General features: G+C 40.1%; 1 protein-coding gene across 1 annotated transcript in view; it reads left to right on the top strand.

The window, feature by feature from the left end:
• CACNA1C (calcium voltage-gated channel subunit alpha1 C) overlaps nt 1-25,473 on the top strand; it is a 413,981-nt gene that overhangs the window by 219,563 nt on the left and 168,945 nt on the right. The window contains exons 4-5 of the mRNA XM_057390048.1: nt 3,919-4,058; nt 10,978-11,117. Coding sequence (XP_057246031.1) covers nt 3,919-4,058; nt 10,978-11,117 — 280 coding nt within the window. The remainder of the gene's footprint in view (nt 1-3,918; nt 4,059-10,977; nt 11,118-25,473) is intronic.

Raw genomic sequence — 25,473 nt, 5'->3', positions numbered from 1 at the left:
TTTTATTGGTGTTTTTAATTTGGTTTTCAAAGCATTTATGTCACTATTGTCCAAGCAGGAAGCTCTTGCTTTGTCATTCTACAGCCTGCAGTGTGCTTTGCAGGCCTCAGCTACATRAGCMTAATTCCCATTTYTAAGAGGCAAATAAAGAARTAGTGTTCCTTCTTTCTTGCAGCTCCAGAGTAGCTCCCTCTCTTTTGATRCTATGGCTTGGATTAYTGTTTCAAGGGGCAATGCTGTTGCTATCTCCTTTCACAYCCATAAAGTYTGTGCTCAGCTCCCTCCTTCCCCGTCAGCAGGGMTCTCTCTCAAAGAGAAATAYCAGTATYTGTCTAGCTTGGTTTCTTGTAAAATTGTACCAAATGRTGTTYTTARAGGAGTTGGGATGATGGATACTTTKCAGTGCTCTGTCCCTTGGGAGTTTGAAACACTGGGTCCTGGCCAACCTAATCTGTGAGAGCAAAGCTTCAAATGAGTAGTGAGAAGCACAGATGCCCATTTAGCAGAGGAAAATTTATTGGTGGCTGCTGAGGGTGAGAGACAGTCCTGTCACTTCTAACCTGAGGCAGGGAATGGCTGTGTCAAATCTCTGGGCTCACTGGGCAAGGTGGCATCAGAATTGGAATAAAATCCACATTCTGGGGATCTCAGTTATGCTGTGTCATTAYTGAGTTATGCTGTGTTCATAAAGGCTCTTTAGTTTTATGGTATAAGAAGAAAAGGRAACACAAATTATTTAGTAGGCTTTTCAAATTCTTCTTGAGTCTGAGCAGGAGTAGSTTTCTGAAATGGTTTTGGAGCAGCTGCACTGTTTAATCTCAGCAGTATTTTCCCTTCAGTTTTAGACCCTGAAATCATTAATTTAAGTGCAGAGGATCATAAAATCTATTCCCTGCTCAACATTCTGTATCTTATGTTAATTTCAGAAGCTTTTATAGAATTTTATTTTTCATGGATCTTTCCACTTTGGTCAAAGCACTGTTAAGATTTWATTCAAACAGCTTGTAGTTGTGTATGTCTATATGAATATATCAATGTATAGGTGTATATACATGCATGTGTGTGCAATACTTTGGCAGATTATTACCTCACTAACATGGTTCAACAAGCAGCATTTATTACAATAACAAAAAATGTCTGTARTCCCATAGGCATTTTTAGAGACAGAAAAGGTATGAGGCTTCTACACCCAGCCAAATGGCTGTTATTTGTTGAAATATTGTCTGTTCTGCGTCATATTAAATATTTTTTAAAAGCAATTAAAAAAAAAAGATTGTTCTAGAATTTTCTGAAATACTTGCTTTCCTAGACTTTTTTGACTGCWTTAGTAGAGGTATTCCAATGAAATTCATGGAGTGGAAAGCTGTGCAGCACGGAGCCAGACAGGGCTGGCAGCAGCGTTTGTCCCCGGAGGCCARTGGCGGTGTTTGCTGTTAAATTGTTGGGCATGGAGTCAGCCTGAGGCCTTCAACTCTTCTGCCCACCTGCTTCAAATGGGACCTGGAACTGTTAAAGGAGGGCGTGGGCTCCCCTAAATCCCCTCAGCTGTGGCTGCCAAGAGAGGTTTTGGGATCTACAACACTTGATCGTGAGCCCGTGTGTATTTATAGAGGGGATGAACTGAGTGCGCAGGGCAGCCTCAAAGGCACAAGGAGTAGTTTGGTCCCTTTTGTGGGAGGGAAGAAGAGCTTGCCTGCAACTGTGGAAAGCTCCTGGCTGAAACAGGGAGTGGGAAACACTAATTATCGGATTGGTAGCCATAAGAGAAATCTTTGATTCCATCCTAAGGGGTGTTCGTTTGGCACTAGCAAGGCCATRTCTGTCTCAGGCACAGCACTCCCTACTCCCATCCTCAGTTCAGGGCAGGTTCTCCTCCCTCAGAGCCCATTTTTATCATTGTTCAGCCTCTACACCAGCTTCACCTTGTCCTTTCAGACATGGGCAGAGCTCTCATGAGCTGTCTGTGAGGGGTTGGGCCTCGAGCCATGTTGACAGAGCTGTGTGGCAGCACAAAGGTGCAGGGCAGTTGGGAAGACCACACGGACTTCCTTCGCAGGGTCATTTTGCATTTCTTTGGGGTTTTACAAATGTGTGAAACCACACACTTTACAAATGTGTGCATGGAGGTGAATCATTTGGGTTTGTTTGGCTGTATTTGTATAGCAGAACTCGTTCAGCTCTCAGCTGTAGTGGAAGGAGAAGGGTCCCTATGTCAGTCCCTTCTTGGGGTGTGCATGCCATCACAGAGCTCTTTCCTGTGGTCAAGCCCATGGTTGGACTCCTGCTTGTTAGAATTTACTATTTGTAGAGCTGGGAATGTAGCACTGTATGCTGTTGTTTCCTTTTCTGAGTTCAAGGGAAGGGAAATCCTTAGTGTGCTGCTGTGTCTCCATCTGGGACAAGGACGGACAAATTCTGTGCTGTGGGTGTGTTCAAAAGCTTTACTATGGATCAGACAACTGCAGAATGATGCTTTTTCTTTTTTTAGGTATTCCTTCTACTAAGCACTGGGGGATACTGCAGGCACTGGGAAAGCATTGTCTGAGGGAAGCCAGCAATGTTTTAAAGCACAAACATGTGCCTGCTACTGTCAGATGGAGTTTCTCAGTCATTTAAAATATCAATGTAATATCAAATATTARTGTAAACATGTAGATGAATTGGCAATTGCTTTTTTTGATCTGCAGRCTTCTAGTGAGTTGTTAACTACCTGGAGCTGAATGCAAGATATTCCAATGGGCAGCTGTCAAATTATGGACTTTTTTTTTTTTTTTTTTTTGTAATCCTGCACGTTTTATATTGTTGTATAATACAAAAATGTCATACATGTATTCAGCTGGATAGAGGAACAGGGCAGTTGCAATTTGGAGCTGAAAAGAAAAATAGTGACCTGACTGTTGTGCTGGGTATCCTTTAAGATATGACAGGAACCCCTAGGATGTTTTAATTTGTATTTATCTCTGATTTTATTTCTTCAGTGCAAACTTTTAATAACTTTGTCATTTAACCTTGTAGGGATTTAGTCTCCTTTTGCTGTCATCTAGTTTTCATGTACTTGTCTCCCACTCAGCTTGCCACGCAGCACTTGTGTAGTGATTACCTAATGCTGCAGTTTCCCGCCTACTTAGGTGGAGATCCCTACCAGTTCTGCAATACTGCTGTCTTTATTCCACACTGGGGCTAAAAGCCCCAAGGATGAGAGATGGTGAGCCTGTGTACTGRCTCCAAAAGCCCGCTTGCTTGTCCTAAATCAGGCTGTACTGTAACTGGAAGTGCCTTTGTTTGGATATGCTGAATTGCAGCCTGCATTTCACAGGGATATGTACAATTCTGACAGAATGACTAAAAGCCTCTAGTRTTAGTCAGCCTGATCTGTGAATCATTTATCACCAATATTCAGCCTACTTATTCCCCAGCAACAGAAAAGGGAATCCCAAAGAAGGTTCAGTTTGACACATACATCAGTCTCAGGTGGGCTCCTCTTATTTTTTGTCCCATCTCTCTCCACAGTATTGCATGCAGTAACATTTCCTCTCCAGAGGCAGAAAAGGAGTGGATGCAGTTGGTTCTGATGGCTGACAATATTTGCCCATGTATGCTGCAGAGAGCTGGGGGCTGGCAAGTGCCTGTGGACCCTCTCCCCTCCTGCTTTGCACAGGCCTGTGCAGGGGGCAGTCCCTGCCAAGGCAAGGGCAGCAAATTTCAGAATCTAACTTAAATTTACTGCCTCTTGTACTGTCAGAGTGACTGCAGGCCGTGCAAGGCTGAGGAGAAGAGCCCTCTCAGCTGACAGTGGGAGCTGTACCCAAGTGGCAGTCAGTGAGCTGGAGGCTGCAGGGTGCMCTATGACAAAAGAAAACAACAGTGTTTTGTCACTCACATTAACCATTGTCTCTCTTGTTYTCTTATCTTCCCCAGGAACGAGTGGAATATCTCTTTCTCATAATTTTTACAGTGGAAGCATTTTTAAAAGTAATAGCATACGGACTTCTCTTTCACCCCAACGCTTACCTCCGCAATGGCTGGAATTTACTAGATTTTATAATTGTGGTAGTAGGGTGAGTACCAACCATTTGTTTTTCAAGGCACTGTCTACATGGGGATACTGGCAAGCTTTGGGGGCACGGGATGGTGAGTGCTTAGGGCATTATAAACAGGTGATGTTGGACATTGCTGTCCATTGTGTTCCTCTGACAAACACCATTTTGATGGCTTGCAAGACAGGGGAATGAAACTGCACGGATAAAAAGAGGAAGCATTACAAGGCTGTTGGATAAAGTCAATTGTCTGAATATGCTTAACTGCAAGAAAATGAATTTGTTTCAAAATCTGTGTGAACGTTAAAAACTAATATCTAGGTAATCCCATAATTAAGATTAAGAGTTTGATGACAGATAAATTCTGCCATCTTGTGAAATTTTACTGATGTTTCTCATTCTGAAAGATGGAAGAAAAAATTAATTCCCAGGTTTTTCTACTTACAAACAAACAAAAAAAAGAAGTTACCAGTTCAATTGCATTGCTCAGCTGGTAATTTCCACACTTTTAATTTTGACTGTTTCAATGTTTTAACCATTTAAAAGATTAGTTTTACTGTTGTAGATCAAATTGCTATTTTGAGCTGCAACCTTTCTAATTCCCTTACTCCTCTCCAGGTTTTTCAAGTTTGGCACTTATTTGAATAAAAGTAAAGTAATATACCTTCTGCTTTTTCTACCTAAGGGTAAGAGATGAGCAAGGGATTGAAATTGTGGTTGTTGAAGGGAAGAGGTGAAGGATAAACTATCACTAAAGACAAAGAGAACAAGTATTTCTTTGCCTGAATAATTGTCCCATCCTCCCACCACTCCATTGTTAGACAGTTTAATCGCCCACAAAAACTTGTAATCTTTTCACCTCTTTACCAAGGAAATCCTGCATCAGCTCCTAGAGAAAATGTCAAAAGGGACGCTCCTAGTCATCAAAACCCCCTCATAATTTCTTCCCTAAACCGATCTGCCTTCCTGACCATTTTTTGTGGTGGCCCCAAAATATTTAATCAGCAAACTGCTGTGTGCTTCCCAATACCTCCCACTTCCCGTCACCATGGATAAAAGTGGGTGGAAGGAGAATTCCCAGTAAGGGGGAGGGAGAACAGGCTGAAATCTATTCTTAGTCTCAAGGCCTCTCTGCCTCCACATGGACATAAAGCTTCTCCTTACAGCAATGCCCAYTGTGCTTCTCCTTTGTTCCTACCCTCAGACAGAGGATCCCATAGCCTATCAGCAACTGAAAACTGGAAAATCCCCAATCTTCCCTGGTACTGATGTCCAATTCCATAGTTGGTTCTGCCACTGAATGCCCTCAGATATCTCACCTGTTTTGAAATTGCTGCCCAAGTTGAAGAAAGATTGAAGAACAAAACTCATTGAATGTGATTATTCCCTTTTCATTTTTATGAGAAAGGCATTTTAAAGAGAGGACACATTGCCTCCTCTTTTCCCATTGGAATGTGAGAGAGCAGGGCTCCAGAAATCACAGAGCAGCATTATATCTACTTTAAGTACAGCCTTTTTCAATTTTCCTACTAGGGCAGTTAATCAGCAAGATGATATTCAGGCTGAAATTAATTCCCTTGCCAATGACAGAAGCTGCAGCTCYCAGCCCTTCTATCTGCTTTTGCCTCCAGCAGCTCTTAGTCACTAGATGGGGAACAAAAAATGTAACKGGGAAAGGATTACACGAGTATAATAAACATGGCCAAGACCCCAAGGTCTCTGTTAAATAGTAACAATCTCAAGTGACAGATTCCACTTCAAGGCCAGATGGGTTCCTTTGATGTTTATCTGTTTAAACTCACTCTTACAGTACCATAGCCCAGGCTGGTGCGCTGCTTTTTCTCTSCACAACCCCTCTGCAAAATCTACGTGGTGATACCATCTGTTCCTTTCCTGCCCTGTCTCCTTTTCCTAGAGGCTCTCTGAAATCCCTCAGTGACATTATGTTTAAACTTCAGTGTATTTGAATATTTTGCCAGGAAGGAAGCCCCATGGAAAAGGTTTAAAATAAATTTTGGAGAGAGAGAGAAAGGGGGAAGAAAGCAAGTGCTGATAACAATATTTTCTTATGGTGCCTCTTTCTGCCTATTGGAGCTGTTGGAGAAAGCTGAGTAATTTGAACACAGCTGTAGTACGGGGCAAAGGGATTAATTTGGTGTGGGGCAAAGGATGGAAGGACTGTGGTAATTGCCATTTGTGCTTGCTCTGCCTTATGAATCATCTTCATTTTCAATAATGACTGTCCTTGCCACAAAACACAGGCTAAGTGGGAAGCGCTTCTTCAGGTACTGTTGGAAGTTAAAGGAGCAAAACCAAAGAAAGGTTTTAGATCTTTTAAATCCATCCAYACCCAGTTCACCAAATAACTTCAAGAGATAATAGCACATTGGGCTTCCTTTACCTTGAAATGAACTATTCACTAGAGTAAGAGGAAAATGGACATGTGTAGGACCAGGTATAAAGTTTAGAGGGGACTCACAATTCCTGTAAAAAATGTTTAGAACAATGTGCCTATATACTTTCCCCTGCCTTCTGAAGACAGGTCCCCTGGTGCCCAAAAGGATTTTAGAATCAGTGATTCTAACAAGTCAGTGATTCTAACATGGGAATATGCAACAGCAGCAGAGGGGAGCACTGAACACAACTGCTGCATCTTCTGGTGAAAGGATGCACTTTAGAGCTGTAGTCTTGTAGACTTGGAGCAACTGATCATTCTGGAAGTGTGGGAGACCTGTTCTTATTAAGAGTAGAGACCAGACCCCGAGGCTGCTTAATGAGGCACAACTCACAACCAATTATGTTTAAGCAAATTGTCTAAACCCACCTCCTTCATTTGTGCATCCTCTTTAGGAACACACTAAAACTTTCAGATATCACAGTGACATCCTTTAATACTAGGCTGTTGGAGGAAATTTCTCTTAAGACAAGACCAGTTTGACAATATTATGATAGGAGAGTGTCTGTCTTTCCTGGCAGTGCTGTGGTTTGTCTGCCAAGCACAGTCATTCTCCAAGGACCTGTAACTTCTGCCAGAAAAAAAGGTGCTGTAATTTGAAAGGCAGTATTACAGTCTTACTTGGGAAGGTAAGCAGTAAAGATATTTGGACAAAATCTGAAGTCAGAGCAGACTGAAAAATGTGGTCACCATAGAATGGAAAAAGYAGTCACAGTCTGTCTTTCTGAAGACCTATGGGGAGTTTCTAGAGGGCAGATCCAAACATTTTCACACTCACAAATCACAAGTGAACTGTAAAACACTGGGAGAAAAAGCCTTTGTATTTCACCTTTTTTTAATACTTAAGAGGATTTTTTTTATCAGCTATGTTTTTCTGCTGATTTTTGGCCTTAGAAATTCAAACCCTCTGTTTTCTTTTTAAATTTTGGAGGCCCTTGACAAGTTCTTTTTTTATGCTATAAAAATCACAGTGTACTCCCCACAGAGGAAGAGATGAAGAGCAGGTTACAGCCTTATCATGCTGCTGTTGGGTCATCTAGCAAAATGAAAACCCTTTTGATATTTCAAATGTCAAAAGGGAAACAGAAAAATATAAGAAAGAAAAACAGTGAAGCCAGCTTCATACTCCACAGGTAAATGTAAAACCCCCCAACAAACCATGGAGTGTGTCCATACATGTGTGTGAAAAAAAAATGTTTTTCTGCTTCTACAGTTCATATCTGTCATATTAGTTTAGTTAAGGTRTAGTTATGTCACAAGTGAAATTCAGAAATCAAGGTTCTGTTAATTATGCTTCATCACTGGAAAATACAATATCCAAATGAAAATGGGACATGAATTTAGGTTGTCAAAAAGTAGTTATATGGAAGGAAATAAGGTTGTTTTCTGTTAGGGTTTTTTGTTGAGTGTTTTTTTGTTGGGTTTTTTTTGTTTTGTTTTTTTTTTAGTGGTGAGATTTTCAGTGGCCACAAGAGATTGGCCCTCTTTGTACAATCCAGACTTTGATTTCTCTGTCAGCACGGTGTTCTCTTACCCTGTGCTTGGAGCATGCTAACTCACCTGCTGAGAAAGAACTGCACCTCACTCCCCCATACCTACTGAGAGCTTTTCACAAAGTTTTTCATTAAAGAGCAGAATTTCCTATATAAATATAAGATAGAAGGGCTCTGGCCTCATCTTTTGTATCAGCAGTTTAACACCCATCTGGTCATTTTAGTCTCAGCAAACAATTAGCTGGAAAAAYTAAGAGCATTAGGTAGCTGTACTTCATGGATGTCTGCCCATGCCCTAGAGGGAGGTGGTGAGGACGAAGTAGAAGAATTGACAAGATGTACTATAAATCTGAAGAGTGGAATAGAGATTCAAGGGGCCACATTTGGCATAGTCTAGACCCCAGTACAATAGACAAAGAGAGTGAAATAAATCAGAAAAATATGAAGTTGTAATGCATTGGTAAAAAGCAGGATTACTACGGGGGAGATATGGAGTAAAGGCATTAAAGAAGGATTAGCAGGAGTAATGCAATTCAAGTTTAAATGTAGGTTTTTAAATGAGGAGCAGCAGGAATTATTGCAAATTATTCCTGAAGTGCAGTAGGTAGATGACTCTGGGTGCCTCAAAAGAGCACATTTAGCACGCCAGTGCTGGAGCACACAAATAGGGCCAGCTGGGCTGCAGTGGAGCTGCACTGCTCTGGGAAGGCAGGCTCTGTCTCCAGAGGAGTAAGCTGTCCTACTGCTTGTGTTTCTGCTCCTCCTGAACTAATTTAGGACATTGCTTAGGCAGCAGAATTCTAGAGCAGTCTGTGGTTTGCTCACTGCACGAGTGGCAGCAGAAGARAAGCAGCCTTGGTGCCCAATGCCAAGAGCTGCTCTTTGGGAAAACATGGGCCTGTGAAAATGGGCTCCAGGAAAATGGACCCTCAGCTTTGCACAGTTGCTGACTCAGATTTCCTTGAGATTTCTAGTCTTGGAGCTGAAAAACAATATTAGAAACCTTTTGGCAGTATATTCTTTTTCCTTCAGAGGATCCCAGGAGACTGGAACTGTTGTATAGGTGTGTCACTCATCACCTATTATGGGAATTCTGTGGACTAGGAAGATAGAAATGTTTGAATGTGAAACAGTGTGCATTGCTAGAGCTTAATCAGTCACTTACTGAAAACACATTAGGCCCAATTTGACCTGCAGTGTTTCTATTATGAAGACCAGCAGATAATGCAACTGTRTAATTTGTGTACACAGCTTAAGAAACACATACATTCCAATAATTCATGTTCTTTGCATCAGCTCTTGTTTGTCTCTCTCTGTGATATCTGTAGTCAATGCAGTATTTCTCATAGGCTCTGTTTTTGTCTTCTCTGCATCCTGCTTCTCAGTCTGCAACACCTACAAACTCAGCATCCAACCTCCCCACACACAGTTTTTCCCACRCTCATTACCTAGTTGTTAAATCTTTCTGTGGTGCTTGAAATTGAGGCTTTGAATAGAACCAGTTAGGAGTTCCACAGTCACAGCTGACAAGTTTTATAAGATTCTTAACATGAATTAAAAAAAAAAACAAAACAAAAAACCAAACAAACAGAAAAAAAAGAAACAATAAAATCAAACCTGCTTAAGAAAGGAATTTCACATTTGCAGTTCCCTAATCCGTGTTTTTGTGGATTTAGTGCTGGGGGGATGTGTTGATTTAGATGCTTCAGTAAATGATTCATTCGTATCTCCCCATGTTTGTGGCCCCATCAGTAGGATTTATCTGCAGGCTGCAAGCGTTGGAGCTCCTTGTTAAGCCATCAGCCAACTCAACCTCTGCTTGATCCACGGTCTGGGGGCTCTCTGTGGAATATGCCAGTTGAGATATTGATGAGATACTGACAGAGGCACCACAGGTTGCCAAGTCTGCAACAGAAACCAGCGCTGTATCCAGGCTGCTCCATCTAGACTGGTTCTTAAAGCCCAGGAAGCTTTTTTCAAGTTGTCTGGGGTACCTCCATGGCACCCTACAGGCCGAGGGGTCTCTGCCACTCCCAGGCAAGCCTTTTCTACAAAGTGCCAAACATCCATTTAGGCTGGAACAGCTTTTAACCTCTACTGAATTTGGCTGGGTTCAAGCTGAGGATTTCAAGTCTGAAAGCAATATCATTAGCAAATTCATGAGGAATCCGTCCTCCCCCAAATGTACTAATGTTTTACCAGAAAAATGGAAGCTGCTTCCTGAAAGCTAATTTATTAAATCAAGTTCTTATTAACAGATAGGGCGAGCCTTCGGGTTTTTTACAGAAGAACATTGTCTTTTCTTTCTTGCTCTGCCTTTTTAAATGCATTCTGAGTGAGACGACATCTCCTTAAAGCAACTATTCCKACTAGCCAAGATAAAACATTACTCCTACTAGCCAAGATAAAACATTAAGACTGGTATAATAAAACATTCTAATAATGACTCTTGCAGTTTTGCACTTTGCTTAGGCAGTGCATCAGGGGATTTACTAATGGATCCAAAAGCACACAGTGTGAGCATAATCTCTTATCTAAAAACTTGCYCCTTGAAGGGTCCTCATGTTTTACACCAAGTTCCACCTGCAGTGACAYTGGTGAATCTTAATTCCTTGTAAAATGGGTGACAGATAATTAGTGATRGCATTAATTAGGGGTTCTGATTTTCTCCCCCAAGGTGAATTGCTGGTTAGTAAAGACACCTTGTAGCTGGCTGCAAGGCACCATGGAGGAGCATGAAGGAGAACCATTGTCATGTTTATGTCTGCTCCAGAAACAAGTGTTTTGCAAATGGTATAGACATCACCAATAGGCTGTTGCATATGCGAAGAGTCTGTCTCTCCTCCACCATATGTGAATGTCGAGAGAGAGGTGTGACAACTCTTCACAGGTCTGTGAAATAGTTTGGGTGATATGATGGTGATGATCTCTGTTCCTATTTAGCCCAAGCCTTGCTGTCTGCCTACAGATTGTTTCCTCTTTCTTTTTGCAGGCTTTTTAGTGCAATTTTAGAACAAGCAACCAAAGCAGATGGGGGGAATTCAATAGGAGGAAAAGGTGCCGGATTCGATGTTAAAGCACTGCGGGCTTTCCGAGTATTACGTCCACTACGGCTGGTGTCTGGAGTTCCTAGTAAGTAATGCCATTCTTTTTCTTTTATGTATGTCTGTAGTGTGGCATAGGGCAGGGRTAGTTGTAACAATTCTGAAGATAGAGAGTGATACAGGTCATTATTGGTGTATGGGGAAAGACTTTTTTCAAATGTATGTATTCATGATAAATGTGATCTTAATCAAAGGATGACCAAAGCAGAGCTGCAGCTGAATAGAAGTCTCATGGTATGTCTGTGCAACCTTTGTAAACAATCAAAGGGGAAGATCCAGGATTTTTTGTGATTTCAAGCAAAAACTCCTTTAAATAATTGTGAAATTATAGTGCATTTCTGGTATTTTAAATTCTTGACTGTGATGGAAAATCTGCATGGTCATGTGTGCTAATTTTGGAAGGAGAGGAACTTTTGCATTAAAATTGMATTTTCTTCTTTGTATGTGATGTTCAGATCAAGAGCGCTGGGAACAATTTAGAAGCAAAAGAATACAGGACAATGACATACTCATGTTCTTTGTTAGTCTGATTTACTTAAATTATTTGCAGTTTCTCTGAGAAAGTCCTCAAGCAGCCTTTGATAGTCTTTMATCCGTTTTCTTGTTTACAATAAAGGTATGAGTAGCTAAATCTGATAATTCCATTGTGGAGGTGGAATATGGACATGACAGTGTGGGAAGATTATATCATTTGGCTTGAGAGTTTTACCTTCTGGAGAGAGTTGCTTGAAAACTTTGCTTTCCATGTTTATAGCAGAGAGATGCAGTGAGCAGAAAAGGAATTAATCTTTTCCAGAATAGCTGTAGGGAACACTTTGTTTTTATTTGARGATTTTGCTAGTCTGGTATCTTAAAGTACTTCTAACCTTAGTCATTCAAAAACCTTGAGTTGAGTTGCCATAAACAGTGTGATATCAGCAGTTCTGATACAGACTGAGCTTAGCTGTGTGGATGGTGCTCTTGGAGGACTAGAGGAAGCTGAGGGAACCAAGTCTGAGGGAACAGTTCATATCCGTGTATGATCTCAATCCCAGCACAGACTAGCTAACAGTCCATTTGTGAGTTTTCTCATCTAGAGAACTTTTCCATTTGTACCAGAACAGAGCCAGTGAGCCTGGTGCAGACTAAAAAATATTTGGTCTGGACAACAAAATGCTAGTACAGTGTGAAGCGAGCAAACCATTAGCTTCACCTGACAGATACCCTCTATTAATCTTTATGGTTCTGAATAGGGACATAATTGTTAAACCAGGCTTCCTGGGGGCTATTGTGGCTTTAAAAAGCCTACTGAGATCTGTAGCCAATACAGCCTCAATCTTGACTGGACATTTTTTAATTGTACAAATGCCTTTTTATTAGCCTAGAATAGATGTTATCGCATCCGTATGTATTCCAACATAACTTTTCTCGTGAGGCCTTGTAGATAAGATTGCCTAAGCTAACCATAAATAGCACATTACAGGATTACATTCTTACATAAGTTTAGTGCAGAGGTTTAGAAGTTAAATCTCGGGTCCCATTCAAGTTTTTTCCCTGAGGCATCATAAACACTGTCGAGTGAGTTACCAACATGGCACTTGCAGTGTTTTGCCATCTATAAAGAAATGCTTTTTGCTACATTAACCTTCCAAAGTGCAGAAGACTTGTCCTTTGCAAGGAAAAAACCTGCACAGATTTGTCCTAAAATTACATGAATGTAACATATGCTGCAATTCCTTCTCACTTAACAGACTCTGTAAGTGTATGGAAGCAGCATCTCTTCAGTAAAAGGGGATCCTCTGGGTCACTGGCAGCCACCTTCTGCATGGAAATTCCAACATCTGTTGCTTGGCTTGAGGTCCAGATCTAACTGCCACTATCTGGGAAAAAGTGTGTAAAACACGATGATACTTATAAAGCGAATTTGTGAAACACATGGTGAATTTTTGCATGCAAATCTTAAACTCATTAGGATTGGTCTTGGGAAATAGGTTGTCTGAGGTGGAGAGATTGGCTTGCAGCATGGAATCATTTTTTCTGAGTYACAAGGAGTTTACAAGGAGCTTTTTCTCTCTGGCTCAATCTACCGGAAATAATCGAGTTTAGGAGGGACGTGTTTTGTATTCAGGCTTGTGTATTTAAAGACCTGTGTCAGCATATAGAGAGTTTCCACCTAACTTTGCTTTGAGGTAGGAGAAAGACATATTAATTGTCCTCTGAAGTAAATCACTGGTGTCTGCATTTTGCAGATTGACAGCTGGAAACAAAAGTTCAAGATTTAACTCTTCCAGAAGTGGGTTCTAATTATTTATGTTTCATATTGGCTAYCAGTGGTAGACATTTAGCATGACTATCCAACAGCTTCAGATAGATGGATAGAGGATGTTAAGAGCTCACAATCCCTTTTTTCCAAGTCCCATGCATGCTTAATTCCCAGGATTTGGCTACCTCTTGCCAGTAAATGTCTCAACCAAGAAATAGGGGACTGTCCAGTGCAATAAGTGGTTCATCTGCAAGCAAAGCTGGTTCACCCATGGGCAGACAAGCAAAAAGGTACCTTTGACCATCTTTGTTAGGATCAAACTGTCCAAGGCCCCAAATTAYGTTAGTGCTTCCTAAAATCACAAGGGTTTGAGGTCATGAATTCATCAAAGCCTGAAGACTACATCTGGATGATGGTTGTGGGCACATCAATATTTCATAATCTCTAAGAGAACAGATGATACTTTTATGCTTTGTGGTTATATGGACATTCGCAAGACCACTTGTCATAAGGAAGAAAATAGACATTTTGATTAAAAGATAAGACCAACATATTTTATCCATGTCACAAAAAGCAACTGTACCATCATGGGAGAAGCCTTCAAAGGCACTGAATTTGGGCTTCCAGTACAATTTGAAAAAACAGTGTTTTTACACATTTCCAAGCAATTCAATAGGGATTGACTGGGTTTTGTTTGAGGAGTTTTTGTGAGTTTGATTTTTTTTAAGTAGTTTGAGTTCTTTTCTGGAAAATGTCGGGTTTTTTGGTTTGTTGTTTTATGTGAGTGAGTGAATAGTACCATTTTTGTTGTGACTGTATGAGGTGTGTGGCAGAGTAGYAGATTAGATACTTCCCACAGCTCTCGTCCCAGTGCTGGCAGTTGCTTTGTGTRTGAAATAGAGTTTCAGAGCTAATTAAGCTAACTTTTTTTCCCACACTACTCTTTTTCAAGTCCTACTGCTTCTGGGAAAATGTTCTACACTCAGTCTTTCTAGCCTGGCATTAATGTGTAGATTGATGGTGATTATTTTGRAAAGCACATGGATGATTTAGGTTTCATTGTATTAAATCACTTTTGAAAATTAGACACAAACACTTGATATCATTGATACACAGGCCAGATTTCACTGTTCAACTATTCTGTTACTGTCATATTAGCACACTTCTCRCAGTGTCTACTTTATTTCAGTTACTGAAAGAACTTTTCTGCTGGAGTACCAAAGCAGTCTCCTTGTAAGAAAAACTTCACATGTGCATTAGAGCACCTGTCTTAATATGTGGCATTAAGATCAATATAATGATTTGAGAAAGGAGAGAGAAGTAAAACAATTCCCATGATGGACATAAGTAGACAAGTGCAAAATCAGCATGTCTACCAACACTTAATCACTTTAGTGTCTTGGAAACTTAGCCAGTATCTCCTTTGGCAGGAATGTGAAGCATTGTGAAGCTTTCTAGGGACAGAATCAAGTCAGCCCTTTTGTGCTAAGAGTTTTCTGTTGATTACTCTTCTCTCTCAGTTTTATGTTCCTACATATTTTAAAACTTGTTTTAAACATTTTGTGCTTGAGGAGGCCAAAAAGAGGCATCCAATTGGGCAATGAAGAAACATGATCCAATTAAAAAAGAAAATCACTCCTRACTATTGGAAAGGGCAATGAGTAGTCTTACCCATGCTAGCTCATGCCATTTTAACTTATTAAATTCCATTTCTACCACCTTTATTCATGCTGCTCAATTATACCACCTCATACATTCTGTTCATTCTGTTCAGGTTGCACTTTGTCTTAATGTAACTGCATTTTTGCCACTGGTTATTGTCTGTCTGATATTTGCGAGACTTAATTGATAAGCTCCCCTAGACAATTTGGGAGYTGCATAATCTGAGTAGCTGCTGTGCTCCATATTTGTGTTTTCAATGAGATCCTCTGCTGACAACACAGATTTATGTGGGCAGAAGACCCTGCTACCTTTAATGAAGCTAGAGAGGAAACCTGACTGTTCCACTAGAACAAAAACTTGCCATAATTTCTCTTTTTTTTTATTTTAAAAACACAAAAAGCTAAGGCTGTGATGTGTTCAAGCTTCACTGGAATCATGCTGGAATCTTGTAGCAGGAGAGGTCCTCAAAGGCAGTGTGGGTAGCTCTCCAGCACCAGTACTTACATGGTCTACTGGAGATGCAGCAATTGCATAACAGGGAAAGAGAAGTCATAAACAAAAGGACCTAAGCCAAACCCTCCCCATGACAATGCAATGTCCTTGTGTCAATGACACAGCAGCATGTAACTGGCAGAGCATATTGTTTCGTTAAAATTAAAAAAGACCAGAATTTTCATGTGTGAACGCCTAGAGATTACCACCTTTACATGTATTTAAATAATTAGCAAGAACAAATAATTTTTCAGAATTATGCTTCTGTTTAAGTCCATGATTACTCTGAGTTTATGAGGAAATTGGGTACCTTCAGACAAGGTGAATGAAAGATTAAGACATTTTCWGATCTTTCTCTGTCTCATTACAATTAGTAATCTGCCCTGATATGCTCTATTAAAATTTATAATGCTTTTTCARTCCCAGCAGTGTTCTCTACCCTATATTTATTGCAGTGTTTTCACATTACCACAGTCATCTTCCATCCTTATCCCAAACTCTCTGGCATTAATCAAAACATTTCTTTGAACTTTGTAATAGGCAGGAAAGTATCCAGCCTTTCCTTGCAATGCTCTGATAGATCTGAGCCATTCAGGTCTACATATATGATGCCACATACACCAYGTAAAGCAGTGAAGATGAGAAATAAAAAACATCCTGAGGGCTCTGTGGGGAGATTAATGCATGCAGAAAGGTTTGCTCATTTGAGAGATGATGGATTGGCAAAGTCCCCCTATTGTCTTTGTTATTCATTTGCCGTATTATTGCATGTACATGAAGCAAGTAAAGCATGGGTGTGATGAGACTGGATTGGTTTTTTTTTTTTTTTTTTTTTTTTTGGAGTTTTTTTTTTTTTTTTGTATGGGACACTGCCTAAATACATTGTGTGTGCTAAATTACAGTCAGGGTTTTGGGGGAGAAAAGCAAAAGTTTTCAAATGCTTACAAGATGTTGAGGCTATAGTCTGCTTTTGCAAATAATGGCTGTTCTTAACACTAAYACTGGCAATATTTTTTCTCTCACTTTTCCAGGAATATGATCTAATCTAATAATTTGACATCATTGGAGAATTCTGTCTCTGTAATCTCCTAATTCAGAGATATCTCCCCCCTGAAAAAGAAATACAGTGGGACTTCTATAGCAAAATAYAGGGTAACTTACAGACTTTAAAACTGTAGAGATATGCTAGAMCCGCCATGGATCTTCCTAATGTAAGACTAAGCAACTCCTCTATCTCATCTTTGATTCCARGACTTGGAATTTGCTATTGAGTGATTTATAGTAAAATGGGCGTGTTTGATATTTGTTGCCTATAAGAAGAGCTCTTAGTGCTGTGAGCTAGAAACTGGTACTATCCCAGAGACTTTATGTCCCACTACACCTGATTTGGAGGCAGTGTACTTTACCAGGGGGCAACAGATTCAATGTTTTCTCTCTTGAGTAATCCTTGTAAATCTGAATTGTTCCAGAAGTCAAAATGAACTCAGTTGTAGTTGAAACATCCTTGGAGCACCTCCCCTTGGCATGTGCAGAAGGCTGGGCCWGTAAGGGAGGATCAAGCACCATGCAAAAAGCCCAGTTCCTGCTGCAGKCATTCTGCTCCTGGAACCTTCCATTCTGCCTTGAGACTGTGTAAAGCAGGGAGATTAAAATGCTGATTTTTAACTACCCTCAAATGTTCTTTCCCAGGGAAAATAGATGATTGTCATCCATAGCATGATTCCAGCTTGGCTTTGCTAAATGACTTTGCTGGAGGGTGAGGACAGGATCTAGAGCAGCCCTAGATTTTGTCAGCTCTCTCTGTGTCTCAGTGTGCAGTGGTGACATTCACCCCAGGCCATCCCAGGCACCTGATTGTCCAGCCTGGGGTTGCCCTCCTCCTTCCCAGCCACTGGGACAACACAGCTCAATCCGTTGCAATGATTCCATTTTGCAGCTGTTGAAACAAAACCCATTCAATGAAATTATCTGGTTTGCATTTGGGTTTCTTTTTTTTTTTTTTTTTTTTTTTTTTTTTTTTTTTTTTTTTTTTTTTTTTTTTTTTTTTTTTTTTTTTTTTTTTTTTTAATATTCGGTGCCCAGTTGAAGTTTTCAACTGTAATTTCTCATTATTTTTTGCATTGTGAAAGAAAATTAACACTGCTTTGTAGAGTTGAGGAAATAATGTAATTGAAGTAATAAACACAGAGAATTCAAGGAATCCAAAATGGCATCTCTTTTGAGAACCATGTGTTTTTGGATTATGRCAAAGAAATGTGGGCCAGTGACTGTCTCTGTGTGTTGAATAGYAGGTATCAAGTCTTAAGGAAAAGCTAACTGGCAGTAAGGAAGTCCACTTTCTTTTAAAATGTATATGCTTCTAGCAAAGCATAGTTGACAGTTGTGTCCCACATGTGATTTGCATTTATTCACTGTCACTGGTGGAGCAAGGGACTTCAATTTGCTCTCCTGCTGCATGTGAGGTTATGCTATGAACTGTGTGCCAGTGGAGGATTGTGGATTGCCTTCGATGTGAGGAGACAGAAGTGGGCTGATCCCAGGTGTGAAAGGTTTATGTGTAGGAACTAAAGAATACAGTAAGCTGTCTAAGGAGGAGACAAAATACTGGGCAGTTTACTGCCACCAAACCTAGGAGATAAAGGACCTTGACAATATAGGAAACTAATTCAAATACATTTAGGCAAATTTTGTCTTCCAAATATTAGTTCTGCCTTAAATGTTGCTGCTGTTACATTAAATAATGGCAGCTTTTGCCAAGCCCAGTTCCTTTGTTTTCTCTGAGGTCCAGTAGCTGTAGCAAACGTGCTCTCGGGCAGATTCCTGACGTTCTCCCTCACTCTTAAACAGGACTTCTGAACCCTCTGTGCCATGTCTCCAGCACACACAGCACCGTGAGAGGAAAAGTTGCACCACCTTTCCCATGTCCTTGCCTAGCTGTTTTTAATCTCAAGTGGCCAATTTGTTTTGCTTTCATTACAAATGGGGAGGGAATGGATTAAAAAGGATAGAACAGTCTGAACCAAATGTCCTCATTAGACTTGTTTCTTCGTAGTTAACTGAAAACTCTACACATGCTTGTAAGTTCTTTATTTACTTAGGTCACTCTTACTCAAGGGAGTAATTTGAYTCCAGTGTAGCATCTCCCTTAGGTAAAAATCATTCCTATGAGTAGGGATTACAAAATCAGGACCTAAAGCATGCTTTCTTGAGAGGTACAGCCTGGAGAATTATGTAATTTATGGCAGAAGAAGTTAACTCTGTGTAACAAAAAGGGGTTTATCTGGGTAAAGAAGATTACTCACAGAGGCATGTTGTTGCTGTAATAAAGATTTCTCTCATATTTAAGGAACGCCAATGAAAACAGAGAAATATTTATTTGGTCTTGTCTACGTAGCAAAATAACACTAACTACGAATGTACCCAATAACTGTGTCAGCCTTTATCCTCCCAGTTACTGTGCATGCTGGCATGATTATTCAGCATGTTTTCACAACAGAAAAAAATCCCAATATCATAATGTGGGACCACATCAGGGTGTAGGCAGTCCCTTCCAAGTGGAGAAAACAAACCCCATGCTGACATCAAAGAGCAGACATGGAGATAATAAAAAAGATTCTAGCTTGGCTTAGTAAGAGATTTTCCAGAAGTGCTCTGGATGGATCAGACATTTCTAGTACCTTTCTTCCATTCTTCAAAATAATGCCGAGTTCTTTCAGAATGGGTGTAGGGCACAGGACTGAGAGAGGTCTGCCATCAAGATGCTTGTCCTGAAGGAACTGAAAATCCAGGAATGCCATCTGCTGTCTCTTCAGAACAGTTTGCATTGTATGTGTACAGATTGTAGCTAACTGGTATCAGCAGGAAGAACATCTTGGGTTCCCAGTTGCTCACTTGTAATAGTTGGCTGCTGCTGTCACCGTGCWGGGGAAGGGAAGATATTGCTGTTCCACATCAAAGTAGTAGGGGTGTGATCTACTTTGGTTTATTCCTACATTCTCTCCCAGCTGACACCTCTACTGCCCACCTAACCTGCCCAGTCTCTTAAAATGTTATCAAAGTTTTCTTTCTGCCAGGGAAAAGGGAAGGAGATCAGACATCTTTCTTAATCTCCCTTTTTTTCCAGAAGCAAATCCAATTCCTGTTTAACACATGTAACAATAACCTATCCCATATGTGTTTTGCCCTTTGTTGCAACTATTTTTTATGAGTTGTTTGAGTTGCTATGAYTCTTATTTTTTCACTTTTAGATTATCTTCTGCTGGTTTGCCCTGCCACATCAATCACGATTCAGAAAACATCTGCTAACCCTCCGCAAAGAATCTTTTTTTCAAATTCAGTAATGCTAAAGCTGTTCAACAGTTTTACATCAGAAGCATTTTTGACAGAATATAGCTCACAGGATAAAAGAAATAGAAGAAATTATAAAAAATTCTATTTTTGTCACTTCTTTCCATAGGCCTTACTAAATGTTGTTTTCTTTAGCAGTGGAATGAGCTATAGAAATTCAATTTCTTTACAGGATTACAAAACATTCTCTAAACTTTCTTCAAGCATCTCATCTTTAAAACACATACCATCCTTGCAGAGCGCTAATGCAGTGGTGTGAGAACTGGGACATATCAAATGCTATATATCTTAGAAGTATAATCTGTTGGGGGAGAGTTATTTCCTATTATTGCTCACACATCAAGCTAGCAGCCTGTCTGACATTTCTCTCTTATTTTGCGTTGGTTGTTGGGTTTGGTGGTTGGTTGGGTKTTTTTCCTGCAATAAGTGTTGTTCCTTGTTGTTCAGCATATTTCTGCACTTGGCATCTTCTTGTAGGTTGTTTCTGTACATTGGTTTTTCTTTGTATTGGAAATCAACACAAGGTAAATTTCCTAAGAAGTCAAACCAGTACGTCCAGGTATCAATGCACCCAAGCTTTAGAAAGGCCTGTTCTAAATCTAACAGTTCTGTTGTTCAATATAAACAGCACACAGTGAAAGAATTTAGCATTGACTCTTATCCTTCCCCTCACAATACAGGGGAAAATTTAAACTCAGCCTTTAGCCCACCTTTTCCTTTTCACATTGCAGTGCTTAGATCATTGCACTTTATAGTTTTGCTTTGGAGGGAGTCACATTTCTACCAAATTTATATTTGTATATTTCTGTATTTGTTAGGAATTTAATTTAGCTGTTCAGATTGCAGCAGGAGAATCTAATGATTTGACAACTTATTATATGTAAAATGAAACTAAAAATAAATAAATGTTTAATTCCAGCACATTCTAGAAACATGTACACAATCTGTACAAAAAGCTGTTGAACTATGCAAGCTGTAAAGAGASTTGCAAAGAAAGTAAATACCAATAAAGAAGCATTCTTTCTTCTGACAAATACAACTYTGTGAAAACTGCAACCATTAATTTTTCTGTCTAAACAGATTGGGACTGCCTAGTGAGCTAAAAGACATTTTTCTTAGTATGTCAGAAAGCATTTTTCCCCTAAAGYATTTTATTATCTGATGTGTGCAAGCAGAGTTTTAAGTCTAATCAGGTTTATAAAAATCAAAAGCAACAGTCTTAYTAACGTGGAAAAGAAATAAAGCTGGAGTTGTAGGTATTCTGAGATGGGACTGATTAACCACAGAGTTGGTAAGTCCCTAAATCCACTCTTTGTTCTTAAAACTAAGAGTCAGAGTTGCTCAGTTTCAACTGGCCACGTCTTTACAAGGATTTTGGCATCATACCATATGGTTTTTATTAACAGTATTTTCAATTGTTTAGGAAGAGAAAACAAATCCCACATGTGCATCAAGACAGTAACACAGCAGTGATCACACATTGTGGGGTTTGCATAAATTCTTTAATTTCCTGATCAGATAGCTTTGTACTGTTAGGTTCTCAAAATCCTCCCTAAAACCCTCTATGACCCTCTTGAAAACTCTCTTGATAATGTCATGCTGTGTCTTTCCTGAGCTCAGTTYCATCAATGCTCATTAATCACTATCCTAAGGTAAGAGGTGGGGTGAATTTTCTTCTCCAGGGCAATGTAGCCTATATTTGTCATATKACAGTGCTGCACTTCTACATAAGAAAGGGAAAGGTTTGGAAGTTMTCCAACAGTTGTGTTGTAATTCTTCTATCATGAGAAGTTCAAATTTCACGTAGCCCATAGTATRCCACTTGTTATATGCTGGACTATTTAACCTGCAGGAAGAACAATTCCTTTCATCAATATATTTTTCTCTATGTACGACAAAACTTTAACCTTATCATCCCTGGCTGGTTTTCTAAGTTTGCAGAATCCCTGTTAACATTTGTTAACTTTTAAGCTTTTATGTTTTCTAATCACAAGTGATTAGTTAAGAGCATCTGGAAAAGGACATCAAACAATTATAATGCTCATAATTTATAATACAGAAAGGCAACTAATGTCCACTTAGCAGAGGAATTATGACAATAAACTGTAAAAAAAAAAAAAAAAAAAAAAAAANAAAAAAAAAAAAAAAAAGCAAAAATTTTATAAAGGTGTTCGTAACCCAAAAGTCATAAATCCTAACTCCAGCAATTGAGACCCAAGTGCTTTTAAGCTCATTTCTGTCACCATGATGCTTTAGCACTTACAGGTTTTCAAAGTTCCTTGTTTCCAAAACAGTTTCTTTAGSACATGTGCATTCATTCTTCAGAGCAGCATACAAATAGCATTTGACATCCCGAAACAGCACTTTTCCACCATTATCTCAGCTCAGAGGTTATTTAACTATTGGCTTGAGTTTTATGTTCACTTGACCAGACTGAAGACAGTACAGCATTTTGACATATTCCTAAACAAGTTTTCTGATTGAATCCAGTGGCACAGCACTAGACCAAAATTTGCTCCTGTAAAGACTGTTCCCTGTCACAGCTGCACTTGTGCATGCAGAAATTGAAAAAGCAGGAATGTRATGGGTCATTTTACTGAGAACTGAGGCAGTCTTTGGGCCAGACTGGCTTTGGGTTTGGATAGCTCTGTAGGAAGAGAAGTCAAGAGTTCTTGCTATTTGTGATCCTTCACAGTGATGAAGTATAGACAAAACGTTCACTGTGACCCCAGCAATGGTTTTCTCAATCCATGATCATCCTGTCAGCAGAAAATCAGAGCTATTTCCTGGGAAAGGGTGACAGCTTACCCTTGCTGGCCTAGGAATTTCCAGGGCTCCTGAATGTCCTTTACCTGCCTTAACTTTAATCCACCTTTAGAAGTCCCTGACTGTCAGAGAGTATTTGATCCCATCCTACCCACTCTGCGTAACACTACTTTGCAGTGCAATGTGGTCTTTGTTCCAAAGAGCCTCAGAGTTTGCTCACTGAATTTCATTTTGGTTTTGTTCAAAATCTTCTTTTTTTCTGTAATGTGCAATTTTCTGTATGCAGTTAGTTGCTGCTTTTCTCTCCATGCTACTTCTCTGTATGCAGGTAGCTGCATAGGAGGGATGCCATTTTTTGTTTGGGTTTTTTTTTTTTCACATTTAAAGTCTGAAGATCTTGCCTGGATCTCATTCTCAGCTGAACTGAGCTAAAATCAAATGGCTAGAGAATAAAGCTGAACTTGTAAGGAGCTACCTTGTGTTGGAACTGTAAAGATGAAGGTCTTTTATTCATCGAGCAACTTTATAAGAAAGTGGGCACTTACATACTTCGAACAAAAGGCTACTAAAAACAGTTRAAGCCCCCCAGGAGGAGAGAGAGGTGCTTCTGTGAGTGGTAATAGAGGTCTCTTCCAGCAAAGAGACAAGGAGCCTAAGCCATGTGTACATTTATCCAGCCATGCTTCTCAGGCAGCCAAAAGCTGGGGCTGTGTAGCCACGCTCAGGACAAGCTTGTATTGTCTAAGTTAGCTTGTATTGTCTATTGACAAGCAGAGGAYACTCAAGCTGAATTGCTTCCCAAGAGAACAGGATCCAGAAAGATGAGCTGGGTTTTGTTGTGGCTTTTGGTTTTGTTGTGCTGTTCCTTTCTTGCTCAAAGGATGAGGCAAGGGTGGTATTGCAAGGCTTGGCAAGCATAAACCAATTGTGTTCACGTACACATGCCCTTTTGTATGAATCTGCTTGAGTGTGAGTGTTTCGGTTTGAGAAGTCCATGAAGACAGTTTGAAAATGCAGCAATGAGAACATYGTGAGCTGATGCCAAAACTTTCTTTTTTTCTATTTTTTACAGCAAATGGTTTTTGAATTGAGTATATGGTGGTTTTTGAATTGTATATGTTTAAATGGCAYTTCYTACTATTCCAAAATAGTCACCCTGCAGCTTGAAAATTTTCTTYCCTATTTCTTTTCACATCAACTAGATTTGTCCTGTGTTGTGTCTTTCCTTACTATTCCAAGACCTTCCCTATTATTCTTGAAATAGAAATGACATCCGCAGCCCCAAGAATGCTGCACTACACCCACAGAATTTACTTTATCTAGCAATCTTCCACTAATATTTTGAGAATCCAGCAAGACWGAAAAAGACTACCTCCCCAAATTGCTATTGTACAGTTGTCCTTAAATGAACTCTGTCATATGAGTTTCCTTTGCAACACTGSTGAAGAAAGTCCTCAATGTTTTTCCTCACAAATCATTGTAGATGATCTTATCTAGGGTATCTTGCCATGACTGTGGACCTTTTTGTGCTAAAACTGTTGTTTTCCAGGCTTCCTTTAAAATTGCTATAAAACCTTTCATATTTATGAATATTTAATATTTTTCAATTTTCTTATCCAATATCTGCATTTATTAAGTGAYAAACATCCACTTTGGGGAATATTATTGGTTATATTGCTTGTGCTTTGGAAATAGAACTCTAGTGACAGTCTCTCAGTGCATCGTCAGAAATAAATGTGATTTTGTGGGTAGGCCTTGCTCAGGCTSGGGATGGTGCATCAGYTCTACCACTTAAGAGGGGTTCCCAGAAGCAATCTGACTCAGGCCCTGTGCTGACTCACAAATCCTCCCCTGCTTCCTCCCTGCTTGCAGAAAGTAGTAGTTTTCCTCTGAACTGTATTAGCAGAAAAAGAATTGCTTCCCCCTGGCACTGGCTTAAGTATGAAAATGTGTATTTTTGTGTGCATAGGGAAAGGTCTTCTCCTTTCTCTTATACTCCTGCTTACTTCTGGGTCATTTATACGAGAATGTCCCTGGTCATACTCCTGGTTCAGGCAATCTCATGGTGTAGGCAAAATATATCCCTGCAAAACCAACGGAAGAGAAGACTCAGAATATGCTTTCTCTGAAGACCTGGACTACTAATATGATGAGAACAGCAAACTGCCTGGTCCAGCAAACCAAGTTTGATCCAAAATTGAAGATACGGGAAAATGTGAGATAGAACTGTTCTTGGTAAGGCCCAGGTGTTTATTCTGAGATGAAGAATATTTTAAGCTTTGCCTGTGGAAGTCAGTCATGACACATCACTTCCAAAGCAAGTAGGAGGCAGAAGTCTGAGCTCAGAAAATGGGCTCAGAGGAAGGGACGGCTAAAACTGAAAGGTGCAGTGTTTGGGTGCCCAAACACACTGCCTGCTGAGCAGCACGGTGTARTGTCACTGACAAACGCTACTGATAATTGCCACGGCACTTCTCATCTCCAAAGAGCTCCAAAAACCGCATTGACCACTTGAAAAGCGGGGCTCCTGATTATGAGTGTCCTTGCAAATAAAATAAATCATAATGTTGATAGTCAGGATGAGCTCTAAAAAGCCTTCAGGAAGAAATCCACACCCAGTGTTGTGGCCCCATCAGTCACGATGAATCCCTTCACCCGAACTGTAAACGCCGCAGTATTTTGGAGGGGAGTTTGCACAACTGAATTATCTCGTAAAGGACGGCACGACAAGGACTTACCGCACCTCCCAGGTTTTGTCTCTTATCAGCCCCTTCCCCTGTCAGGAAGCCCAGTTTGCAGCCCCAGCTGTGCGCTCCCGTCTGCAGCCGGGCGGGCTCTCTGTGCATCGCCAGCGAAGCGCCCGGGGATCGTTCGG

The sequence above is a fragment of the Malurus melanocephalus genome, unplaced genomic scaffold (assembly GCF_030028575.1).
Source record: "Malurus melanocephalus ecotype Western Australia unplaced genomic scaffold, MMel_1.1 scaffold_22, whole genome shotgun sequence".
Lineage (NCBI taxonomy): Eukaryota > Metazoa > Chordata > Aves > Passeriformes > Maluridae > Malurus > Malurus melanocephalus.
This window is presented reverse-complemented; position numbering and strand designations above follow the sequence as displayed.